At 35.5% G+C, this 22,687-nt stretch overlaps 1 protein-coding gene across 33 annotated transcripts in view; it reads right to left on the bottom strand.

Moving 5' to 3' along the window:
- LOC115216372 (protein MTSS 1) overlaps nt 1-22,210 on the bottom strand; it is a 337,421-nt gene extending 315,211 nt beyond the window's left edge. For 15 of the 33 annotated variants that reach the window (XM_036506877.1, XM_036506896.1, XM_036506895.1 and 12 more), the window contains exon 1: nt 21,600-22,209. In XM_036506877.1, the coding sequence (XP_036362770.1) occupies nt 21,600-21,671 (72 nt within the window). In that variant the 5' untranslated portion in view covers nt 21,672-22,209. Of the gene's footprint in view, nt 1-21,599 lie in introns of all 33 variants that reach the window. The other 18 variants (XM_029785641.2, XM_029785647.2, XM_036506898.1 and 15 more) reach the window with 2 other exon arrangements.
- Nucleotides 22,211-22,687: the final 477 nt, after the last annotated feature.

Raw genomic sequence — 22,687 nt, 5'->3', positions numbered from 1 at the left:
ATTCAATATATATATGTATATATATATATATATACATAAATACATACGATATTACAATATATATATGTATATATATATATATACATAAATATACATACGATATTACAATATATATATATATATATATATATATATATATACAGACATACATACATAATATACATACGATATTACAGTATATATATATGCATAATATACACACGATATTACAATATATATACATACGATATTACAATATATATATAAACATGTGTGTACTAAACATGGATAGAAAATACCTATACAATACAATGTGTAGAAAAATATATACTTAAAATATAAAGCTGTGTTATTTGTAAGAGTGATTTGCAAAGTTGAGCCTCCAAACACGAATTTGAAAAATGCATCCAACCTCATTCACACCACACAGAGATACTTGTTCTTAAAACCTAAATTAATTAGCAAGAAAGCTAAGGATTTGATCTAAGATTGAATAGTTAATGAATAGGAACGTGTGTGTGTGGACTGAGATATGTAAATTCACTTAGGTAGAATTGGATAATTTTATTCGTTCGAACAATTACACCCAGGTGGTTAATTAATAATAAAGCAAAGAAACTTTAATATGCAAAAATTAAAAAAAGAAAGAAAGAAAGAAAATCCTTAGAGCAGAAATGAATGAACAAGAATATAATTTTAATTTATAATGAGTAAAAGAATAGCAATAATAATAACAATAATAAAAGTAGATGTGGATATAAGATAGCTGTTTCATTACGATCGTGTTGTATTATTATATATTCGTGTCTATTTACTAAGTTATATTAAATATACTAAAAGCACTGTGATATAGTAATAATATATGCTTCATATTTTAATGTATTGTAATAATATGATCGACCGACTGACTGTCCCTGTGGCAAATATATTATCATCTGTTATCACATGGCGCGCGCGTGTATATACGAACGTACATACATAGATACATTGTTACATACATAGATGACTTTCTGAGTTCAATACTCGTCAAGGAGTCACATTTTATTTTTGCTTCGCATAAAATTCGAAAATTTTGTGTATGTTAGGGTGATTGACTGGATGGATGGATAGATAGAAGTCGATTTCAATCAGCTACCTAGACCATTCTTCTACTTAAAATTGGCTCAGTGCCAAGTCAACACAAACCATTATTATTATTATTATTATTACTACTACTACTACCACGACCATCACAACAACCTAAGTTACATGTGATATGAAGGTCAGCGAATACGCAAACCGACTCCCTTTCACCCTTTAAATAAACTACATACAACACGTGTGTATGTGCACATATATATATGTGTGTTTGTATACGCGCACACACAATGAGAAAACAAAGAGACTGCGAGCATGTAGGCTGATGGTGGTGGAATCAATTATTAGTCTGAAAGAAATAATAATATAAAAAAAAACAAAAGAAACAAAAAAAAGTGTGGCGGCAAGATTATCTGATCCTGTGGATTTTCTTTTCTGGAACCAACAGCAGAATGAGGAACACAGCAACAAGCAACAACAGCTGTAGCAGCAGCAGTTAAGCGCAATAACAAGTCAGCCAAGCAAGCAGAAGAGAAAGAGGAATTTGGGGACGATGATGATGAGGGTGATGCTGGTTGGTGGCGGTATGTAAAGGAGAGTGATTTTGGACAAGAAGACACTTGCAGAGGTGAAGTAGCAGGACACACGATGGTAAAATGGGACTAAAAAAAAAGGTGACATTGTCTTGTGAATTTTGCAGGAGTATTGAAAAACAGGAAGGATAGAAGAAAAAGCTTTGGTGAAGGATTGCAACCTTGAACATGAATAAGCATCTTTATAAATAAAATTAAATGACAAATTGAAACTGGAAGTAACAATAAAAAAAAGTCGAGCTGCTAAACAAGGAAATCTTGTAGACTATAGGGGTTGATTAAAGCTAACGCTTTCACTTCAACAGATAAATCTGGGATAGTAGACACACACAAAACATTATTATTAATAGCTTATTCCCATGAAATGTAAATTTGCAAGATTGAATGAACCGATGCTCCACGTTACTTGTACTTTGTATGGAGACTTAGAAACCGACGCCGTGTAAAATCTGCTATATCTGTTTTAATAAGAATTTTAATTATTTATTGTTATATTTCGGAATGGTCATATTGCCAGTTTAGCCAATAAATTATTTACTTTTTTTTTTTGAGGGCCAATTTCGAGCTACACTCACAGTAATATATACGGGATTAAAATTCTCTTTTTTCTTGCTGCTGAAGGCCTGTGGTATAGTTTTTATTTTGCTTTGTGTGCCAAAATCCGCATTTGGGTCCGAACGTATGCATCGTTTCTCAGGCATAGGTATTGATATAATTCTTTCATGTATATATCTTAAGCATGTTTATAGAACATTATACATCCGTAACAGATGTGTTTTGATTTATGCTTTGTATGTATATGTGTATATGTAAAATAAAGTTAATTTTCTAAGATGGTCTACAAAATATACTTTTGTTCCACAACCCAAACATTTAATTTCATTGCACATGACTGTCCTTCAGAAATGTATGCACGTCACACAATCTCATTTTCTTTTCCATTATAAAACTGAGCTACACTGTGCTTATAAGACAAATCTTTGACCCAGTACCATAGTTAAGGTAACAATCGACCGCCGTAATGTTTGGGTTTCGATTCTCAGAACAAAGTATGTCATTCTTTACTGACATCCTCGAGAAAAATTATATCACCACGCCACATCACATCCCATTTTCTGTAGATCAAAAACTTGGGGTTTTATTTATTTATTCAATTTTTTGTGGGGGGAGGGAGTTTGTCTAGCCAAAAGACATGCTATGAATAGTTGATGGTGAGAAGTTAAACCTAGCAGTGAAGATATACCTATATCAGTAGATGTACACATGTGCACGAAAACGAAAGTGTATTTATGTATATGAGCGTTTATAATGTGTGCGTTTGCAGCTAACAAAATTGTGTAGAATTGATGCGATAACGTTATCATACGACCCCTCAAAGGTTTCAAATATCAAAAAAGGGAGAACAGTGCATCATGCTTATTTCTTCACAAAATGGTAGCAGCCAGAGAAATACCGGTTGAAATTAAACCAGTTAAAATCTCTACAAGAACAGCAGCTTGTGTGTGTGCGTGTATATATATACACACACGCATACATGCTATGTATTCGCGCGCACACATGTATATCGGAAAATATAACAAGCATATGACAAGAAAGTGGATTGATTGTTTCTGTTTCTCAGAAAAAGAAAAACCGATAATTGCCGTGAATGATAAATGTAGAAAGTAGCAGTTGCAACATTACAAGAAGCATTATCGGTGTTCAGATGTGTGTTAATGAGCCGGGAACTGTTTAAGCTCCATGTGTATGTGTGCGCTTGTGTATAGAGATCTTTTATTTTCTTTTACTTGTTTCATCAGTCATTGGACTGCGGCCGTGCTGGGGCACTGCCTTCAACGGTTTTAATCGGATAAATCGACCCTAGTAATAATTTTTTTTTTAAGGGCATTTATTCTGTAGGTTTCATTTACGGAATCGCTACGTTACGGGGACATTGTCAACTTTGGTCGTGAAACTGTGGAAGACACACACATTCGCACACAGAGATGATGACTATCATCTTTCTGTTTACCAAATTCACTCTCACAGCATTGGTAGATTCGAGGTTCTTGTAGAAGACACTTGCCGAAAGTGCTACGTAGTGGGACTGAACCCCAAACTGTGTGGTTGCAAAGCGAGGTTCTCAACCACATAACTATGCCTTCGCGTTTATATCTGTGTATGTGTGTGTTGGGGCAGAGAAGAGAAATATAACTCTGCATTAGTAAATATATAACTTATTTTTAACTGGTAGAAATTTGCAAAAATGATTCAAGGGCCAAGACTTACACACACACACACATCACCGTTTCCTCCACCCCCTACGCCAAAGTGATAATCAAGTTAGTTCTAATCTATGTGAAACCACACGTAACCAAGCAGGCAGAACTGCAGGATCCAGTTAACCGTTGCCTTCTACGTCAACGTTTATCATCGAAATGTTCGGCTCATGTTGTGCAGGGCGCTATCATAAATTTATCCATCACCTCTCGTTATTCACTAACAATACCATTCGTATATATCGATGTCAGCCTTTTTCAAATTTCCCTCAACTACGTCTTTGAACTACTTCCTTTATCTTATGCATCCTGTGTGCTGTCCTTCAGTGAGCTGTGAGTAAAACAGTTGTTTGGACAACAGTTGGTCATATTTTTCACGCAACATGGCCAACGGAGCGTAATCGTAGTTTCAAGGCAGACTCAAGCAGTACGCTTGACAGTCCTACGTCTATTGTCACTGAATGTAGCATAATTTTCCTTATACGTCTCTGGTAGAACATTTCATGCCACTGGAGATGTGACCTATAATATGTCCAGGTTTCAGGATTTATACCACAGTAAAATGGGTGCAGCAACGATAAGATTGTGATTTTCATAGTTATCTTGCAAAGCGACCAAAAGTTGCATGCAAAGCAGTACACAAGTTGGATCTTCCATCAATATCAGAGATATTTATGTTGAGAATTAGACTCTTATTGTCGTGTATATCAGAGAAAATGTTGTCTGCAAGTTATTCTGCTGGAATCACACAAACTGCAGTCTCTACTGATACTGTCGAAGTCTTTGTTTTGCCAGGGTTGAATAACTTGTCACATATATGAGATTTGGTATAGGGCTGCGAGCTGGCAGACACGCTAGCGCGCCGGGCGAAATGCCTAGCGGTATTTCGTCTGTCGTTACGTTCTGAGTTCAAATTCCGCCGAGGTTGACTTTGCCGTTCATCCTTTCGGGGTCAATAAATGAAGTACCAGTTTCACACTGGGTACGATGTAATCGACTTAATCTCTGTCCTTGTTTATCCCCTCTATGTTTAGCCCCTTGTGGTAGTAGAGATTTGGTCACCCAAAGGAATATGTGTATACCGATCATGAGCAACAGTTGAGAGAAAGGAAAAGAGAACGGGGACTATTACTCATCCCTGCCTTACTCCAGTTCTGCCTTCAAACTGATCTGTTGTGGAAGACTGGCATCGCATTTAAGATTTTATGATGTGCAAAAGCCACGTGATCGTATACACACACGCACAGACAGATACACAGAGAGACACACATTACTGAATCGCGTGAACGAAGACAGGATCCAATTGTATATTATTCAATTATATTGTTGAATAGAATATACCGAAGGCTTCCAATGGCAATTGAAGGTCGTATGGGTTTTTCATCTATTAGAAATATGACGATATTGTGAAAGAGAAATACTACACACACACACACGAACACTGCCAGGATTTCAAACGAAGCGATCCTCAATTATTAAAATGGATCCACCATTAATAATTAAATTAGCTAAAAACACACGTTAGATAATATTTGCATGGAGATTACGAGAAGAGTCGTCTCTGAATCTGTCCACACCTTGTATGTATGTGATTGAGTATGTATGTGATTGAGTGTATGTATGTTAAAGAGCCAGATGAGTCAAGAATAAAGAAAATGAGCTATATGTATGTGGGGATATACATACGTAGGTGTATACGTACAAACAGGTGAGTGCATAAGATTGGAAGCCCAGGTTGCGTGTGCGTGTGAAAGAAGGAAAGAAAGAGAGAGAGAGAGAGCGTGGGAGTCAGGTGAACAAAACACCATAGAACAGAATACGGTCGCAAGTGACCGATTTTACCTCAATATATAACTGGAATACAATTTTACTAGCACTGGTGATTAAATCGTGTGTGGGAGGTGTGTGATTTAATAGCAATTTGACTCGTAGGCTTGTAGGACGAACCTATCTTGTCACATGTCAAAGATACCTGACAAGGTAAGTTCGAAGTCGTATGGAGCTGGATCATATTATTATTAATTAAATAATATATGTAGCTCCTACCAAATGCGTTGAGCGTTACTTTCTTTCGTTTGTACACTCACACTGTCTCCTAGCAAATTTCAAATTTGGAAAGGTGTATGTAGGTCGGTTATAACGAAAGATTTAACTTCAAGCTTAGTCACGTGCATGCGTACCCCCTACACCACCACCACATACGCACACATACATAGTAAGAAATGAGATCCGCTTTTAAAAGAGGTTGCGGGTGGGGTCCAAGAAGCAAATTTGGAGGTGATTGTCTATTCAAAACGACGAGTGTATACTTGAGAGCTGTTAGCTGATGTGTGTCAGTGCAGACAAAGAAGTCATGTTTATTTTATGTATGAAATAGTACATGCTCTTTAGTTTTTGTATATGAGAACCTGTCTGTGTAAGGGAAGAGAAAGAGTGAGTGTGTGTGTGGAGGTGTAGGCGTATTTGCATGTCTTGGGTAGGCGGGAGAAAATATAAACATGCGCGTCTGCTTGCTTGATTAGGAAGTTATCCCTCTTGATATATATTAACTGGATATACATACACAGATGTGTATATGTGTGTGTATACATATAGAACATGTCCATGCAGAGAAAGATTGAATTTTTAAAAAAATCTACCAACAACACGATTAGTATTAATCGATGCATTGATAAGAAAACAAACGTGACACACACACACACACACATACACACACTTGTTGACGTCATAAAAATTTATAAACTTCGAGGAGAAATAATTCTCTTTTGGAACGGTACATTTCGAAGGAATATAGCTCCAAATAATACCGTGTAAATATTTGGTTACAAAGCCCTTCAGACAGAATATTAACTCGCAGTTATTTTATAGCTTCCTCTGCTTCAAGATTCACCGTTCCAAAAGAAAAAAAATGTGCGTGTACATGCGCATTGGTGTACATTCACTGAATGATCGAAAGTGTTCCAGCTACGACCATCACGTCTCGATCTGTTTTCCAGACAACTGAGATTGCATTATTTGTCTTTCCTTTGTTTTTGAAATAGAAAAGAGGGTGGTCAAGATGCTATCTGAGGGAGATTTGGCTGCTATTTTTAGCAGGTTGAGCGACCGCAGTGACCCTTGGTTATGTTTGGTTCAAATCACGTGAACTGGATAAAACGCCACCTCTTGCCATTCCATACGAAACACCTCAACAAACTTTACAAATTGACAGTATCATCTCTCTCTCTCTCTATGTATGTATGGAGACACGTATATTTTATATATATATATAGGTATAGGTTAGGTGTTTAAAAGCTATAAGGGATGGCAAATGTACTATTACAACCACTGTTGATTAATTAAATTAATGGGTTACTAGTGCAAACGACTTCTTCCTGTTATTTTTCCTCCATTTACTTCTTGCGTGTTTGTGTGTGTGTGTGTGTGTATATATATATATATATATATATATATATATACACACACACACACACACACGAATGCACTCATATATATATACATATGTGTATATATATACACACACGTCATTATCATTCAACATCCATCTTTCATGCTGGCATGGGTTGGACACACGTCAAGCTAAGAAGTTTCGTATATATACATTACAACAGGACATAGTGCAGTCTGGCTCAATGGTTAAGAAGTTCACTTCACAACCAAGAAGTTCTGGGATCGATCCCATTGCAAGGCATCTCGGGCAAATATCCATTTCTAAAGCCACAAGTCGACATACACACTCCTCCCCGCTTGAAAGAGAAATTGGGTCGGCAGAAGCTGTGTAGAAACCGGTCGATGGGATAATTACCCATAACTGATAACACACATAGTGTGACACTGATGCTTGTTACTTATTTGAGGCCCCTATAAATATATCATCATTTGACATCTGCTTTCATTATATGCTGTCATGGGTTAGACGATATGACTGAAGCTGGTAAGCCGGAGGGCTGCACCAGGCTTCAGTCTGTTTCGGCATGGTTTCTACAGTTGGATGTTCTTCCTAACGCCAACCACTCCACAGAATGTACTAAGTGCCTTTCGTGTGTCACCAGCAAGGGTGCATATATATATATATATATATATATATATATATATATATACGTATACATACATACATACATACATATACATATATACGTATACATACATACATATACATATATATGTATCTAGACAAGCTGCTTTTCGGGATCCCAGATGAACCCACTGCAAGGTTCGAAGGTAACCTAAGGGCATCAGCTACAAACTCTCTCTTAGATCAGTGGCCAGCCACGGCAAACTGGACTTAGAGAGGGTAGCAACAAGGGCGGTGCCCCAGCATGGCCTCAGCCGGATGGCTGAAACAAGTAAAAGAGTATACTTACATACATATACATATATATATATACGTATACATACATACGTATACATACATACTACATATACATATATATATATATACATATATATATACGTATACATACATACATATACATATATATATATGTATATATATACGTATACATACATACATATAGATTACGTCTATATATACGTATACATACATGTATATATGTCATATATACGTATACATACATATGTATATATGTATATATATACGTATACATACATATGTATATATGTATATATATACGTATACATACATATGTATATATGTATATATATACGTATACATACATATGTATACGTATACATACATACATATACATACATATGTATATATATATATGTATATGTATATGTATGTATACGTTATATATATATTATATGGATGTATGTATACGTATATATATATGTATATGTATGTATGTATACGTTATATATATATATATATATATATATATATATATATATGTATATATGTATACGTATATATATATATATATGTATATGTATGATGTATACGAGTATATATATATACTATATGTGGTATATGTATGTATGTGTATACGTATATAGATATATATATATATATAGATATAATATATATGTTATGTATGTATACGTATATATATATATGTATGTATGTATACGTATAGATATCATATGTGTATATGAGTTATATATTATATATATATATATGTATGTATGTATACGTATATATATATATGATGTATATGTATGTATGTATACGTATATCTATATATAGTATATGTATGTATGGTACGTATATATATATACGTTATATATATATATATATATATAATGTATGTATGTATGTATACGATATATATATATATATATAATATATGTATATGTATGTATGTATACGTATATATATATATATATATATATAATATATAGATATATATATATAGTATATATATATATATGTATATGTATGTATGTATACGTATATAGATATAAGTATATATATATATATATATATATATATATATATATATATATATATATATGTATATGTATGTATGTATACGTATATATATATATATATAATATATATGTATAGTATGATACGTATATATATATATATATTGCTCAATCTAAACTGTCTGATGAATGGAACGTGAAACTCTGAGCAATAGACTTTTGTGATATTTTTATGTTTTTGCAGCTTTAATAATAATAATGTATGTGTGTGTGTGTGTGTGTGTGTATATATATATATATATATATATATAATACAGTCTAGATACACCTGCATATACATGTATTGGGTTGGCAGGATGTTTGTCATTAAGTGCTGACTACCAGGTCTGCATGTGTGTCACACACACACACACACACACGAATGCTATATTTAGTCTCTCTGGATGAGGATATGCAAGCAACCAACACTGCAGCTTAAGATAGTGAAACTTCCTTCGACACACATGTACACATACGTGCACATATATATACATATATTTATATATTCAGGGATATACGTATATATTCTACATACATAATTCGTAAATATGTAGGTACAATCATCATCATCATCATTTAACGTCTACTTTCCATGCCGGCATGGGTCCGAGAGTTTTGACAGGAGCTGGCTAGGCATAAGACTGCATCATGCTTTGCTAAAAGTAGGTGGACAGTCGGTTAAATAGGGATTGTGGTAGGGATATATTATAACTATGCAGTTTGTGTTATATGAAATTTTATACTCTTTACTCTTTTACTTGTTTCAGTCATTTGACTGCGGCCATGCTGGAGCACCACCTTTGGTCGAGCAAATCGACCCCAGGACGTATTCTTTGTAAGCCTAGTACTTATTCTATCGGTCTCTTTTGCGGAACCGCTAAGTTACAGGGGACGTAAACACACCAGCATCGATTGTCAAGCAATATCGGGGGCTGGGACAAACACAGACACACAAACATATATATACATATATGACGGGCTTCTTTCAGTTTCCGTCTACCAAATCCACTCACAAGGCTCTGGTCGGCCCGAGGCTATAGTAGAAGACAGTTGCTCAAGGTGACACGCAGTGGGACTGAACCCGGAACAATGTGGTTGGTGAGCAAGCTACTTACCACACAGCCACTCCTGCGCCTGTTGTCGAATTATTCAACTAAAATCCTTTAAATTTTCAGTGCTTTTGTATTGAATGCAATAAAATTTAATAATAAATGTAATAATTGTCTATCAAAATTTAATTATATTATTTTGTAATCTCAAAATAAATGTTATTTACTGCCCACCAACATTTGATTTACTCTGTATGTATGTGTATGTATGTATATATATATACACACACACACACACACGCTATAGCTATATATTTATATACATTATATATGCATATACACTATATGTATATATCTACTATATATTATATAGGCATGTAGAGACGACATATATATTATTTATGTACTATATAATTATATATACACTATATTATATACAAGGTTGAGTTACTGAGAAGCTTGCTTTGTAACCAGGCGGTTTCAAATTTAGTTCTACTGCATAACACCTTAAGTTCTTTTTATAGGCCTGGAGTGACCAATGCTTTGTGAGTGTATTTAGCAAGCAGTAACTATGCGGAAGCCTACATGTGTATACACACACACACACGTGTCTGTCTGTCTGTCTCACTGCACCACTTGACAACAGGTGTTATCTTGCTTACGTCCCTATAACTAAATGGTTTGGCAAAAAAACTGATAGATTAAGTATCAAACTTTTAAAATATGTACTGTTGTCATAACAAAACACATTGATTAAAAAAAGTTTATTTTTATATATATATATATATATATATATACATACACGGAGTAGTCGAAACAGGGGCAACTGAAGAAGGGGAATATTCCTTGTGTTGTATGTCTTGCACTCTGTTTCTTCGTTGCTTGAAAAAAGTCCGTTTCTATGTTTTTGTTTTTATGTTTTCGTTTCTCATTGTGTTCTACGTTTTTTTTTGTGTCCTGTATCCATATATGCATGTATATATACATATATATGTAGGTATGTACACATATGTATGTATATATGCATATGTTTTATTTATTATTTTGTTGTTATATGATCGAGCGTCACACATCCGCTTCCAGGTGGGTTTTGTCTATATATATATATATATATATAGTCATTTCAAATAAATGAATAATAAAATTAAAGGACAAGAGGATGTGCACCAGAAATGTATTAACTTGACATTCAGTGAAAAGATGTTTCGAGCATAGCTCTTTGTCAGAAAGGAGAAAGGGAAAAGTCCAAGGGAGGAAAAGAAACCATCAAGAGCAGATGTGTGGTTGCATTGTTAATGTATATAAACGTATATATTATGCTTATTATATACATTATAAATTTAGTTGCCATGTCCAATGGAAGAGACAACACTCATGGCCTTCAATAGCCTTCCCAAGCCAATAAGACTGATTCTATTAATGTTCCTCTTGAACCCTATCTATGAGAAGTGTAGGAATTCCAGAGGGTTGGCACTCAGGGAAGGAAAAACTGGGCATAGTGTTTAGTGCAGTGTTTAGCGAGTTGTGCATTAGAATCAGTGTCTTCTCAAGGCATGGGCACAGTGGGTAGTTGCTTAAGAGCCCCACTGATTTAGAGGACCCAATTTTAATCTATGTATGTTGTGGCTTCTTTGTCAATGAATACTATAGGGCTCAGTGCATTGACTTTTTTTGGGGGGGGGGGGGGTTATAATGCTGTTCAGATGACCCTGTGAGAAGGGTGACAAAGAGGAGGAGGGCATTGTAGGACATGAGCAACTGTGCGGAAGGTGGCATTTGGTCAAGCAACTATGCAGAGCAGAGGCCTTATATAGTAAACAGAAGAAAAGGCAGTGCGAGGGGACAGAATGCCTGTAGGGCAGGGGATGTCTACTAAATCCACTCACAAAGTGTAGTTGGCCATTATAGAAGACACTTGCTTATGGTGTCATGCAGTGGGACTGACCTGGAACCATGTGGTTGGGAAATAAACTACTTAACCACGTAGTACCAGTGGCCAATAAGACCCAACAACTGGTGTGATTTTGAAGGCTTTAGTTGAGTGTTGCTCGTAACTAAGGGTTGTGTGGTATGATGTCCACTTCATATGAGTAGCAATTTTTTTACTTCTTGCTGTTGAAAGAAACAAAAGCAGCATAGCCTTACTGGAGGGCAGTTTCAAGGTTTCTGTTGATGCATGAAGTTTTTGTTTGGTGCCAAGAGCACCATCTGAACGTGATCGTTGCCAGAGCAGCCAACTGGCTTCCGTACCTGTGGCATATAGAAGGGCACCATTTGAGCGTGATCGTTACCAACGTTGCTTCACTGGTACCTGTGCCGGTGGCAAGTGAAAAAAGATTCGAGCAAGGTCATTGCCAGTACTGCCTGACTGGCTCCCGTGCCGGTGACACGTAAAAAGCACCCACTACACTCTCGGAGTAGTTGGCGTTAGGAAGGGGATCCAGCTGTAGAAACTCTGCCAGATCAAGATTGGAGCCTGGTGCAGCCATCTGGTTCGCCAGCCCTCAGTCAAAATCGTCCAACCCATGCTAGCATGGAAAGCAGACGTTAAACGACGATGATGATGCAATATCTTTATCACATGTGGGTAATCGCTAATGCATTACTGGCAAATATTAGAGAAAATTGAAAGGTAGTGTCATCTGTGCAAGAGTAGATGTTGGATATGGCAGCAAGTAAGTCATTGATGTATAAAAGGAAGAGAGTTGGGGGAAAGGTGAGGGACAAAACCGAACATTGGGACCATACCATGAGAGATAGAAAACGCTTCCTCATGACATGCAGTAGTAGTGAAATCTAACTGGAAGCTAATGAACTAAAAGATGGGAGACTGACGATGCCAAAGTCAGGAAATTTCAAAATGAGAGATTAGTTTAGCAGACACAGTTGGAAGTGTTGATGCTAGGTAAGACCCTACAAGCAGGCGACACCAGAGAGTGTGATGTCATTGGATCTGGCTTTACTGAAGTCCTATTGGTAGTCATTAAGGAGAGAGAGAATTGGCAGAATCATTAGTATGCTGATCCGAACACTTAATATCACTTCATTTGTCTTTATATTCTGAGTTCAAATTCGACCAAAGTTGACTTTGCTTTTCATTTTCCATAAGTATCAGTCAAGTCCCAGGGACATTGTAATCAAATTCTCCCTCCCCTCAAAAATGGCTGGCTCTGCGCTGAAATATGAAACCATTAAGGAGAGAAAGGGAGAGAGATTCAAAGTATTGGAAGTCCTCAATGTCAATGGCTGTCTCCATTATTAACTCAGAGACATTAGAAGTGAGTGTGACGGAATGATAGCTGTGGGGTTCAGAGAAGTTGCTGTCTTTGGGTGAGAGGACACTTTGTAGTATGTTTTCAAAAACCATGATAGATCACTGTCAAGAGGGAGAAAGTGACCAGTTTGATAAATATAAGGGCTAGTTTTGGAGGCACAATGTTTGAGCATAATAGAAGGGATATTGTATACAACACCCACCCACATAAATGTGTGTGTGTAAGTATGCATATATATATATGTGGCGGCACAATGGCCCAGTGGTTAGGGCAGAGGACTCGCAGTCGTAGGATCGCAGTTTCGATTCCCAGATCAGGCGTTGTGAGTGTTTATTGAGCGAAAACACCTAAAGCTCCACGAAGCTCCGGCAGGGGTGGTGGCGATCCCTGCTGTACTCTTTCGCCACAACTTTCTCTCACTCTTTCTTCTGTTAGCCTGCTCGCTTAGCCAGCGGGGTGGCGTCATTTGAAGGCTAAAACAATATGAAGCACATTGTGACCAGCGATGTGTAGCAACATCTGATAGCCTGGTTGGTCACGGTGATCATGGTGATATATCATCATCATCATTGTTTAACGTCTGCTTTCCATGCTAGCACGGGTTGGACGGTTCGACTGGGGTCTGGGAAGCCAGGAGGCTGCACCAGGCCCAGTCTGATCTGGCAGTGTTTCTACAGCTGGATGCACTTCCAAGGCACATGACTCAGTACTTAGAGCGTTGGGCTCACAATCATGAGGTAGTGAGTTCAATTCCCAAACTGGATTGGGCTCTATGTTTTGTTTATGAGCAAGTCACTGTATTTCACATTGCTCCAATTACTCAGCTGCAGGAATGAGTTGCAATGTCACTGGTGCCAAGCTGTACTGGTCTTTGCCTTTCCCTCAAACAACATCAGTGGTGTGAAGAGGGGGGGGGGTATACATGAGCGACTGCTGGTCTTCCACAGAACCTTGCCTGGACTTGTACTCTGTAACAGAACTTTCTAGGTGCAATTCCATGGTAATTTGTGATCAAAGGGAGTGTCTTTATATCTTGTATGTATGCAAATGTGAATGTGTATTCTTGCCTCAATGACACATGATGGTTGTAAACGAATGTCACCATCATGTAAGCAGTGTCTGTCATTTCCAATCTTCAGTGAACACATGCCAGGCCATGGAGAAATATTACTTTTCTTGGAAGTGGGGGAAAAGTTGGTGATGGGAAGGGCATCCAACCATAGAAAATCTGCCTCAAGAAATTCCGTTCAGCCTATGAGAGCACCGAAAAATAGATGTTAAAATGATGTGGATGATACATATATCTGGTTCAAAACACTTTCTCTCTACCAAAAAACTTAGACTTTGGTTGGTGCCCAGACATATAGTAGAAGATACTTTCCCAAGTTGTCGCAAGATAGGACTGAACCCCGAACCACACAGACAGGAAACAAGCTTCTTAACCACTCAGCCACAATGTGTGTGTGTGTGTATGTGTGTATTTTGTATGCAGGCATGCAAATGAGAATGTATTCCTTGCCTGCATATTGTGCAATGGTTGCAAATGAATTTTACCATCAATGTCATTTTTTTTCCCAGTTTGCCATGGAAACATATCTGGTCATGGAGAAATATTACCTTGCATGGGAAAAGATGAGTGTTGGTGACAGGAAGGCATCCAGCTGAATAAGATCTGCCTCAAAGTATTCCATGTGACCCATTAAAGATGATAAATATATGTGTAACCATATAATATATATATATATGTAGTATACATATGTTATATGCATATATATGTATATGTATATACTCTTTACTCTTTTACTTGTTTCAGTCATTTGACTGTGGCCATGCTGGAGCACCACCTTTAGTCAAGCAAATCGACCCCAGGACATATTCTTTGTAAGCCTAGTACTTATTCTATCGGTATCTTTTGCCAAACTGCTAAACACACCACCATCGGTTGTCAAGTGATGCTGGGGGGACAAACATAGACACACCTACATATATATACATATATACGACGGACTTCTTTCAGTTTCTGTCTACCAAATCTACTCACAAGGCTTTGGTTGACCCAAGGCTATAGTAGAAGATACTTGCTCAAGGTCCCACACAGTGGGAATGAACCTGGAACCATGTGGTTGGTAAGCAAGCTACTTACCACACAGCCACTCCTGCACCTATATATGTAACCATATAATATATATATTATATTATATATATATATATATATATTATATATATATAGTAGTATACATAGTCATATGCTATCTATGTTTATACTATATGTATATATACATTATATAGATCTGAATATATTTATGTTGCTCAAATACATATCATTGCCACAAAGATATCTCTCTTAGCTAATTTTCATTTATGCAAATCACTGAGATCATGAATGTGTTGTACTTTTTGTATATGTTCACAGGAGAAAAGATAGGACAACTGCTGCACTGATGATGCCTAATAAGGCAGAAACACATGCTTACAGTTGTCTTATCTACAGACCATCTATCACACAGTCTTTTCTTTAACGGCACATCAAATTTTGGAGAATTCTTGATCTTTGAGATTATCTCCCTTTCTTACTTAGGTCTCAAATACCACAAAGTGATTGGTCATTCTCTCTAGAAGCAAAGATAATTTTTCAAAAATCAAAAATCTATCTTCTATGATAATATACCTTTCTTCATCTTTATTACATGCCTTATATACTGATAAATTTCTTATATATATAAATATTTGTTTTTACATCTGCTTTTCCATGTTGGCATGGATGAAATGAATACATTATCAAAGCATTTTTCTTTTATTTACCGCCACATGATCTTCCTTTCCTTGTCACTAACCTTCACCCATTTCCAGCAAGGTAATATTTCCCCAAAGCCAGACACAAAATGTCAAGGCAAATTTAGCTTCCGTCTATCAAATATATCCATTCACAAGGTTTTGGTCAGCTAAGGGTTATAGTAGAAGACACTTGCACAAGGTGCTGTCTGTGGGTCTGAATCTAAAACTATATGGTTGAGCAGCGAAGTCCTTACCATACAGTCATATCTGGACCTCTTAAATATGTGTATGTGAATCATATTACACATATACTTTTAAATATACATAATATATACAGCATTATATATTGCATATACATACATAGACCAAATGTATGTGTCTGTGTATCCTTTATATAATACATATGTGGATATACACAACATACAAGTATATCAAATATATATGTAATATATACTTAATATATACATCATACATATATACACACACAAGTATATACATACACCCACACACATACATGCACACACATATATATATACATACACATATATACATACACACACATACATACATGCACATATATACATACACACATACATACATGCACATATATACACATGCATATATACACACACAAATACACATTTATATACACACACACACTAGACTGAAGAAAATGATTTTTGTGTGTTCTCTGAATAAGACAAATATAAATTAAAAGGTTCAGAAAAAAATAATAGGAACTTGTGTTGATACTTTTTTTTGAAAAACCCTATTGTCATTGTCCATCCATCCCCGAAGGTCGTACCTTGAGCCGACAAGGCAGCAATAACGTCCTGGCCCTACAGGGTTCCGAGTTCAATCCGAAAGCGAGAGCTCTCCAGGCGTTCAGTTTCAACGAGAAACTAAAAACATCAGTGATATTACAGTGATCAATTCTCGATTCAATCGACTTCAGTACACCTCCCTGACAAGTGTGTGGCCTTGTACCAAAGTGAGAAATCAATATTTATCATTTACACAATATATCACTGTAAAGCAACCAGTTAGACACACACACAGAACCAGTAGTCTTAACGAGAGAACTTGCTAACAGTGAGCTTGCATATATAGGTTGTTTATTTTTGCAGTTCTCCATCTGCATACATATCGAATATACATACACAAACAGACGCACATCATGTTTGCATACACCCATAATGAATAAGTATCTAACACATATATCTATTTAATTAATTACCTCTACTCAAAAGCACATAATATACACACCCAAAAGATAAAGTGCATTATCCCAGTGTATGTGTGTATATATATAAATTTAATGAACAATACATGGATTTATATATTATTTTTGCATAATGTTGGCTGCTAAAGAGACGCCAGCCTATGGCTATCAACTGGTGAAATAAATATATTCAACTCATTCATACCTCCTGACTTACTTTCTCATCTATAAACACGCACGCACGGACGTATGCATATATGTATAGGTGCACCCGTTAACACATCCATATTAACATACATTAAATATGACAGATATTAAAAATATACCACAAAGTTCACACGACTGACAACTTTGTAGAAGTGCGTGTACATATACACCCACACATACAGATATATGTGTGTGTGTGTGTAATATATATAATATATATATATATATACACACGCGTGCGCGCATATACACACAAGACCATAGTCATACGTATACATATAAATAAGGGCATAACACACAGGCACATAAATATGCACACAGTTGTTTGAGTGGCCTGCAATATATTTTTGATGTTTTCTTGGTAGATAGGTATTTTACCGAGGCAAGAATTTGCAATCAGAACTTCACTTCAATAATGGACTGAATTGGATGGAACTAAGCAAAACAGCAGAAGATTCGAGCATTTTGAGTTTGAGAAGAAGAAAAAAAAATAAATATAGCACCAACATTAAATGACACTACCATATATATATATATATACATACACACACACATACGCACACGAAGACCAGGGCCAAATAGATCTTGCTGAACTACATATACATATATTAATTGCAGATATGTCTAAGGTTGAATGCATAGAATTAAAAACATGACCAGAATTAAGAGAGATAACAGAGCGCTATGTCACGGGAATGTAGATAGAATAGACTTTGTGGGAAGAAGAATAGTTCCTTTACGGATCTGATACCATTTTTGGTACAGAACACATGAGAAGATAAGAGATATATCATCTAAGATTTTAAAAAAATATTATTTATTTATTGTAAACCTGACATAAATAATGTGCTGCTACTGTGTTTTTTTTTGTTTCTAATTCTATATTTTAATTTATTTTTATTTTATATGGAGTATTTGTCTGGCTGAAATTAAGGACAATTCATTAAAGTAGGTAAGGTAAAGCATAGATCACACAAGAGGGTTTGTGAAAAAAAGCAGGTTTTACATATAGGTGTGTGTGTGTCTTTGTACGTGAGCGTGTGTATATGTATGGGGTGGGGTGCCGATGTTTATGTTTGTATGTAAATATATAGAAATATAATTGAAAGAAAACAATTATATAGGTTTAAGAAATTTCTTCAAATTAATTTTATGGATAAAATAATATATGAAATCATCTGTTCCGTATATATTATGCAAGTGTTTGACACACACAATACACTTTACAGAGAGAGGGAAAAGGGGTATTTTCTTTCCTCTCTTTAAGTCCCTAAATCAACCCCAATCGAGTTAGACTTATTACCAAAAGGTATTTCTTTTTCAAGTTATTGGTCAGCGTAGTTTGAGAGAGAGAGAAAGAGAGGGAGAGATTTGGCTGCTTATTTCAGTAGGTCTGCTCTATCATGTAGAAATATGCGTGTGTGTGTGTGTTATCCTCTCCTACTCTAGAAACGAAAGACAGGAGACCTTTGCCTTTAGAGTGTGTCTGTCTGTCATGTCAACAAAGACTGAACTAGTAACAGTGTAATAATATAATAATGAATATTTCACACCCAACAAACTGGGAGACCCTGCTATAGCAACGTGTCAAATTCCAGTTGAAGGGCCGTATCATAAAAGCGAGATATTAAGTGTTTGACTATATCTTAAAAGTCAGTGCTTTAAAGAAATTGACAAATAAATAATAATAATAAAAAAAACCATAGGTCAAGAATGATCGAGCAAGACCTATGATCAAAGCCGTTCCACCCACGACTTCACGTCTTTCAATCAGTCAAACAGCGCGTCTCAAGGTACCACTATCAGAGGTGTCCTATATTTTGGGGGTTAAAGACAGTAAGGGTGCGATTTGAGAGAGATTTGGCTGTAGGTCGAGACAACGGAGAGAGAGTACCCCTAGTTATCATGGTGCTAGAAAGTACTAAACGGATAGTGAGGGGGTAGCCAGATGGATGGATTGATGTTAGAGGTAGATAAACTGAGCGAGTGGATGCTAGGTAGATAGACAGAAAAACGGGCAGGGTTCGAAGAGAAGGTGCTAGATAGAAATCTAGATAAAGTGTGTGTGTATTTTATTTGTATATATATGCAGAAAGCGGGAAGGAAAGACAGAAAAGAGAAAGCTGATTAAATAGAGTGAACGTTAGAGATAGCTGACGGGAAAGGGTACTATTATAGAATAAGGGGTACCTATATAATAGTAGTAATAAAGAAAATGAATATGACTATAGTTACGAAGAGATAGAGGACTAAACGGGGCGAGAAAACAATACAGCAGCTAGCTCAATAGACTGAATGCTTAATAGAGACAGTGAAAGTAAGGGGTCCTATTATATTATAGTGAAGGGGTACTATTATCTATACTATAATAGAAATGAAGGGAATGACTGTATGTATAGTTATGAAGAGATAAATAAGAAGAGAGAGAGAGCTGTAAGAAAGTATTGAAAAGAAAAGGACAGGGTGTATGTGTGCATATATATATATATATATATATATATATATATATATATATATATATAATATATATATATAAGCACATTCGAGGAAGTGTGTGTAACAGAAATAGTAAATAGAGAAATAGAATAGAGGAGGGTAAGAGATAGAGATAAACAAGGGAGAAAGAAGAAAAAGTGAGAAGGAGATACAGTGAAGAAGAAGAGTAGAAAACGAACAAACAAGGATATCAAGAAGATATAGAGAAGCAAAGGATAAAGGGCTGAAATACTTTGGTCTCCTTACTTTTGTTTCAAACCGAAAAATAAAAATAAACAGGGAAACAAATATTATATTTTGAATGGTAAATAAACCTTATAGGAGGATTAGATCGATAAAACGTGCCATTTGTAGTGGTGGACCTTTGATGAAGGAAATATATACATACACACATATTTACACATAGACACACATAATTTATATATACATATATTTACATGCATTCTTTTTTATAGATACGCGTCCATATATATAAATATATATATATATATATATATATATATATATATATTAAGCATTTTTATAGATACACACGCATTTGTGTATATATATATACACGCGCATTTTTTATGTGTATATATACACACGTATTTATATATACATACATAAACACGTGTGTATATATACACATGAATTTATACACACACGCACTAATTGTTAATATATACATGTATATACACACGCATTAATATATACAAGTATATACACACACACACATTTATACACAAACACACACACATATATATATATATATATATATATATATATATACGGGTACTACTAGTACCTATATACGTACGCAATTATATATATGTACAAAGGCATTTATATACACACGCATTTATACACAAACACACATATATATACACACACGCACACATTGAGAAAGAAAGGCTATATATTTGGGACTGAAATAAAATGAGTATTCGAAATTATAATATGTATACCACTCCAGCACCTTACGTGTATATATACGTATAAGCATGTAGATAGATATATACCACTTTAACACTTTTCATATACGTAGATTATGAACACGCATAAACATACACTCTCTCTCGCACACATTTATATATATACAAGCATAAATACACATACATACAAGCATGAATACATATACACACATATATATTTATATATATATACACACATACACCAACACGCATAACGTACACACACGCACATGTATGCTTGTTTATGTTGAGAGGGGGGAGGGGGGAGATGTTGGTTGTGAAAAAGGGAAGCGAAAAGAAAAATAAATATATATTAATATATAAATATAAATATGATTTACTTACTCTCATGTCGTTTATGATGGCTTGAAACAAGCCTCCCAGAGCACTGCAATCTTTTTCTAACTTTGAATCCATTTTTGTTTTGTGGTGATGAACGATCGCAGGAGAGACGACAAAGCAAAATTTAATAATATTATTTCACGGCTAAAAAGGAGTGAGTAGAAATTTTTTTTCTTTCTTTTTCCTTTTCTTTTTTTTTTTTTTTTTGAATGCAAGCAAGATGGATTAGCAAGAGAAAGATATAGAAATAAAGAGAAATAGAGAGGGAGAGTGAGTGAGAGAGTGAGTGAGTGACTGATTGACTGACTGAGTGAGAGAGAGAGGAGAGGGACTGTTTGTGTGTGTATATATATATATGTGTAGATCTATATATCTATATATATATATATAATTGTGTTTGTATATGTGTGTGTATACGCGCGTGCGTGTTTTTTTTCCCTTCTTTCTTTCTTTCTATCTGAAAGAGAAACGAAGGTAGGCTTGTATTGAAGGAAATTATTGGAGGGTGGACTTTGAAGGAAAATTTAAAAATAAAGCAGAAATTCTCCTTTTTTTTTAAAATTTAAATTTAAAAAAAATATGGCACAAACAGGTATATATATCAATAAAGTTATCCCAGGGCTTAAACATATATGTATATATATATATTTTATTATATTATATATACATAAGTTTGTTAATATATTTTTCGTTTTTTTTTTCTTCTTTTTGTGTTGTTTTCCTTCTTTATAGTAAATGTAATTTCTTCTCTTCTCTTCCTCAAGGTGGTGTCATCATCATCGCCAAGAGAATTTTGGCTGCTGAAAGCTTGTTGTCGACATGTAGCCGCTGCCACTACTAGCAGTGGATGCTAGTACTACAACTAAGGCTGATGGGATCGCTAGTGCTACGGCTACCACTACTACTACTGATAATAATACTATTGATACTACTACTGCAGCTGTTTATTATTATTACTGTGGCTTATACACTTCTACTCAAGCTTTCTCTTTCTCTCTCTCTGTTCCACTCTTACTTTATCTCTATTTCCTCCCACTCACACACTATCTTTCTCCTACTCATACATTCTTTCTATCTCTCTTACCCTCACT

This window comes from Octopus sinensis, linkage group LG10, assembly GCF_006345805.1.
Source record: "Octopus sinensis linkage group LG10, ASM634580v1, whole genome shotgun sequence".
In the NCBI taxonomy this organism is placed as follows: domain Eukaryota; kingdom Metazoa; phylum Mollusca; class Cephalopoda; order Octopoda; family Octopodidae; genus Octopus; species Octopus sinensis.
Note: the sequence above shows the minus strand (reverse complement) of the source record. Positions and strands in the feature narration are given on the sequence as shown.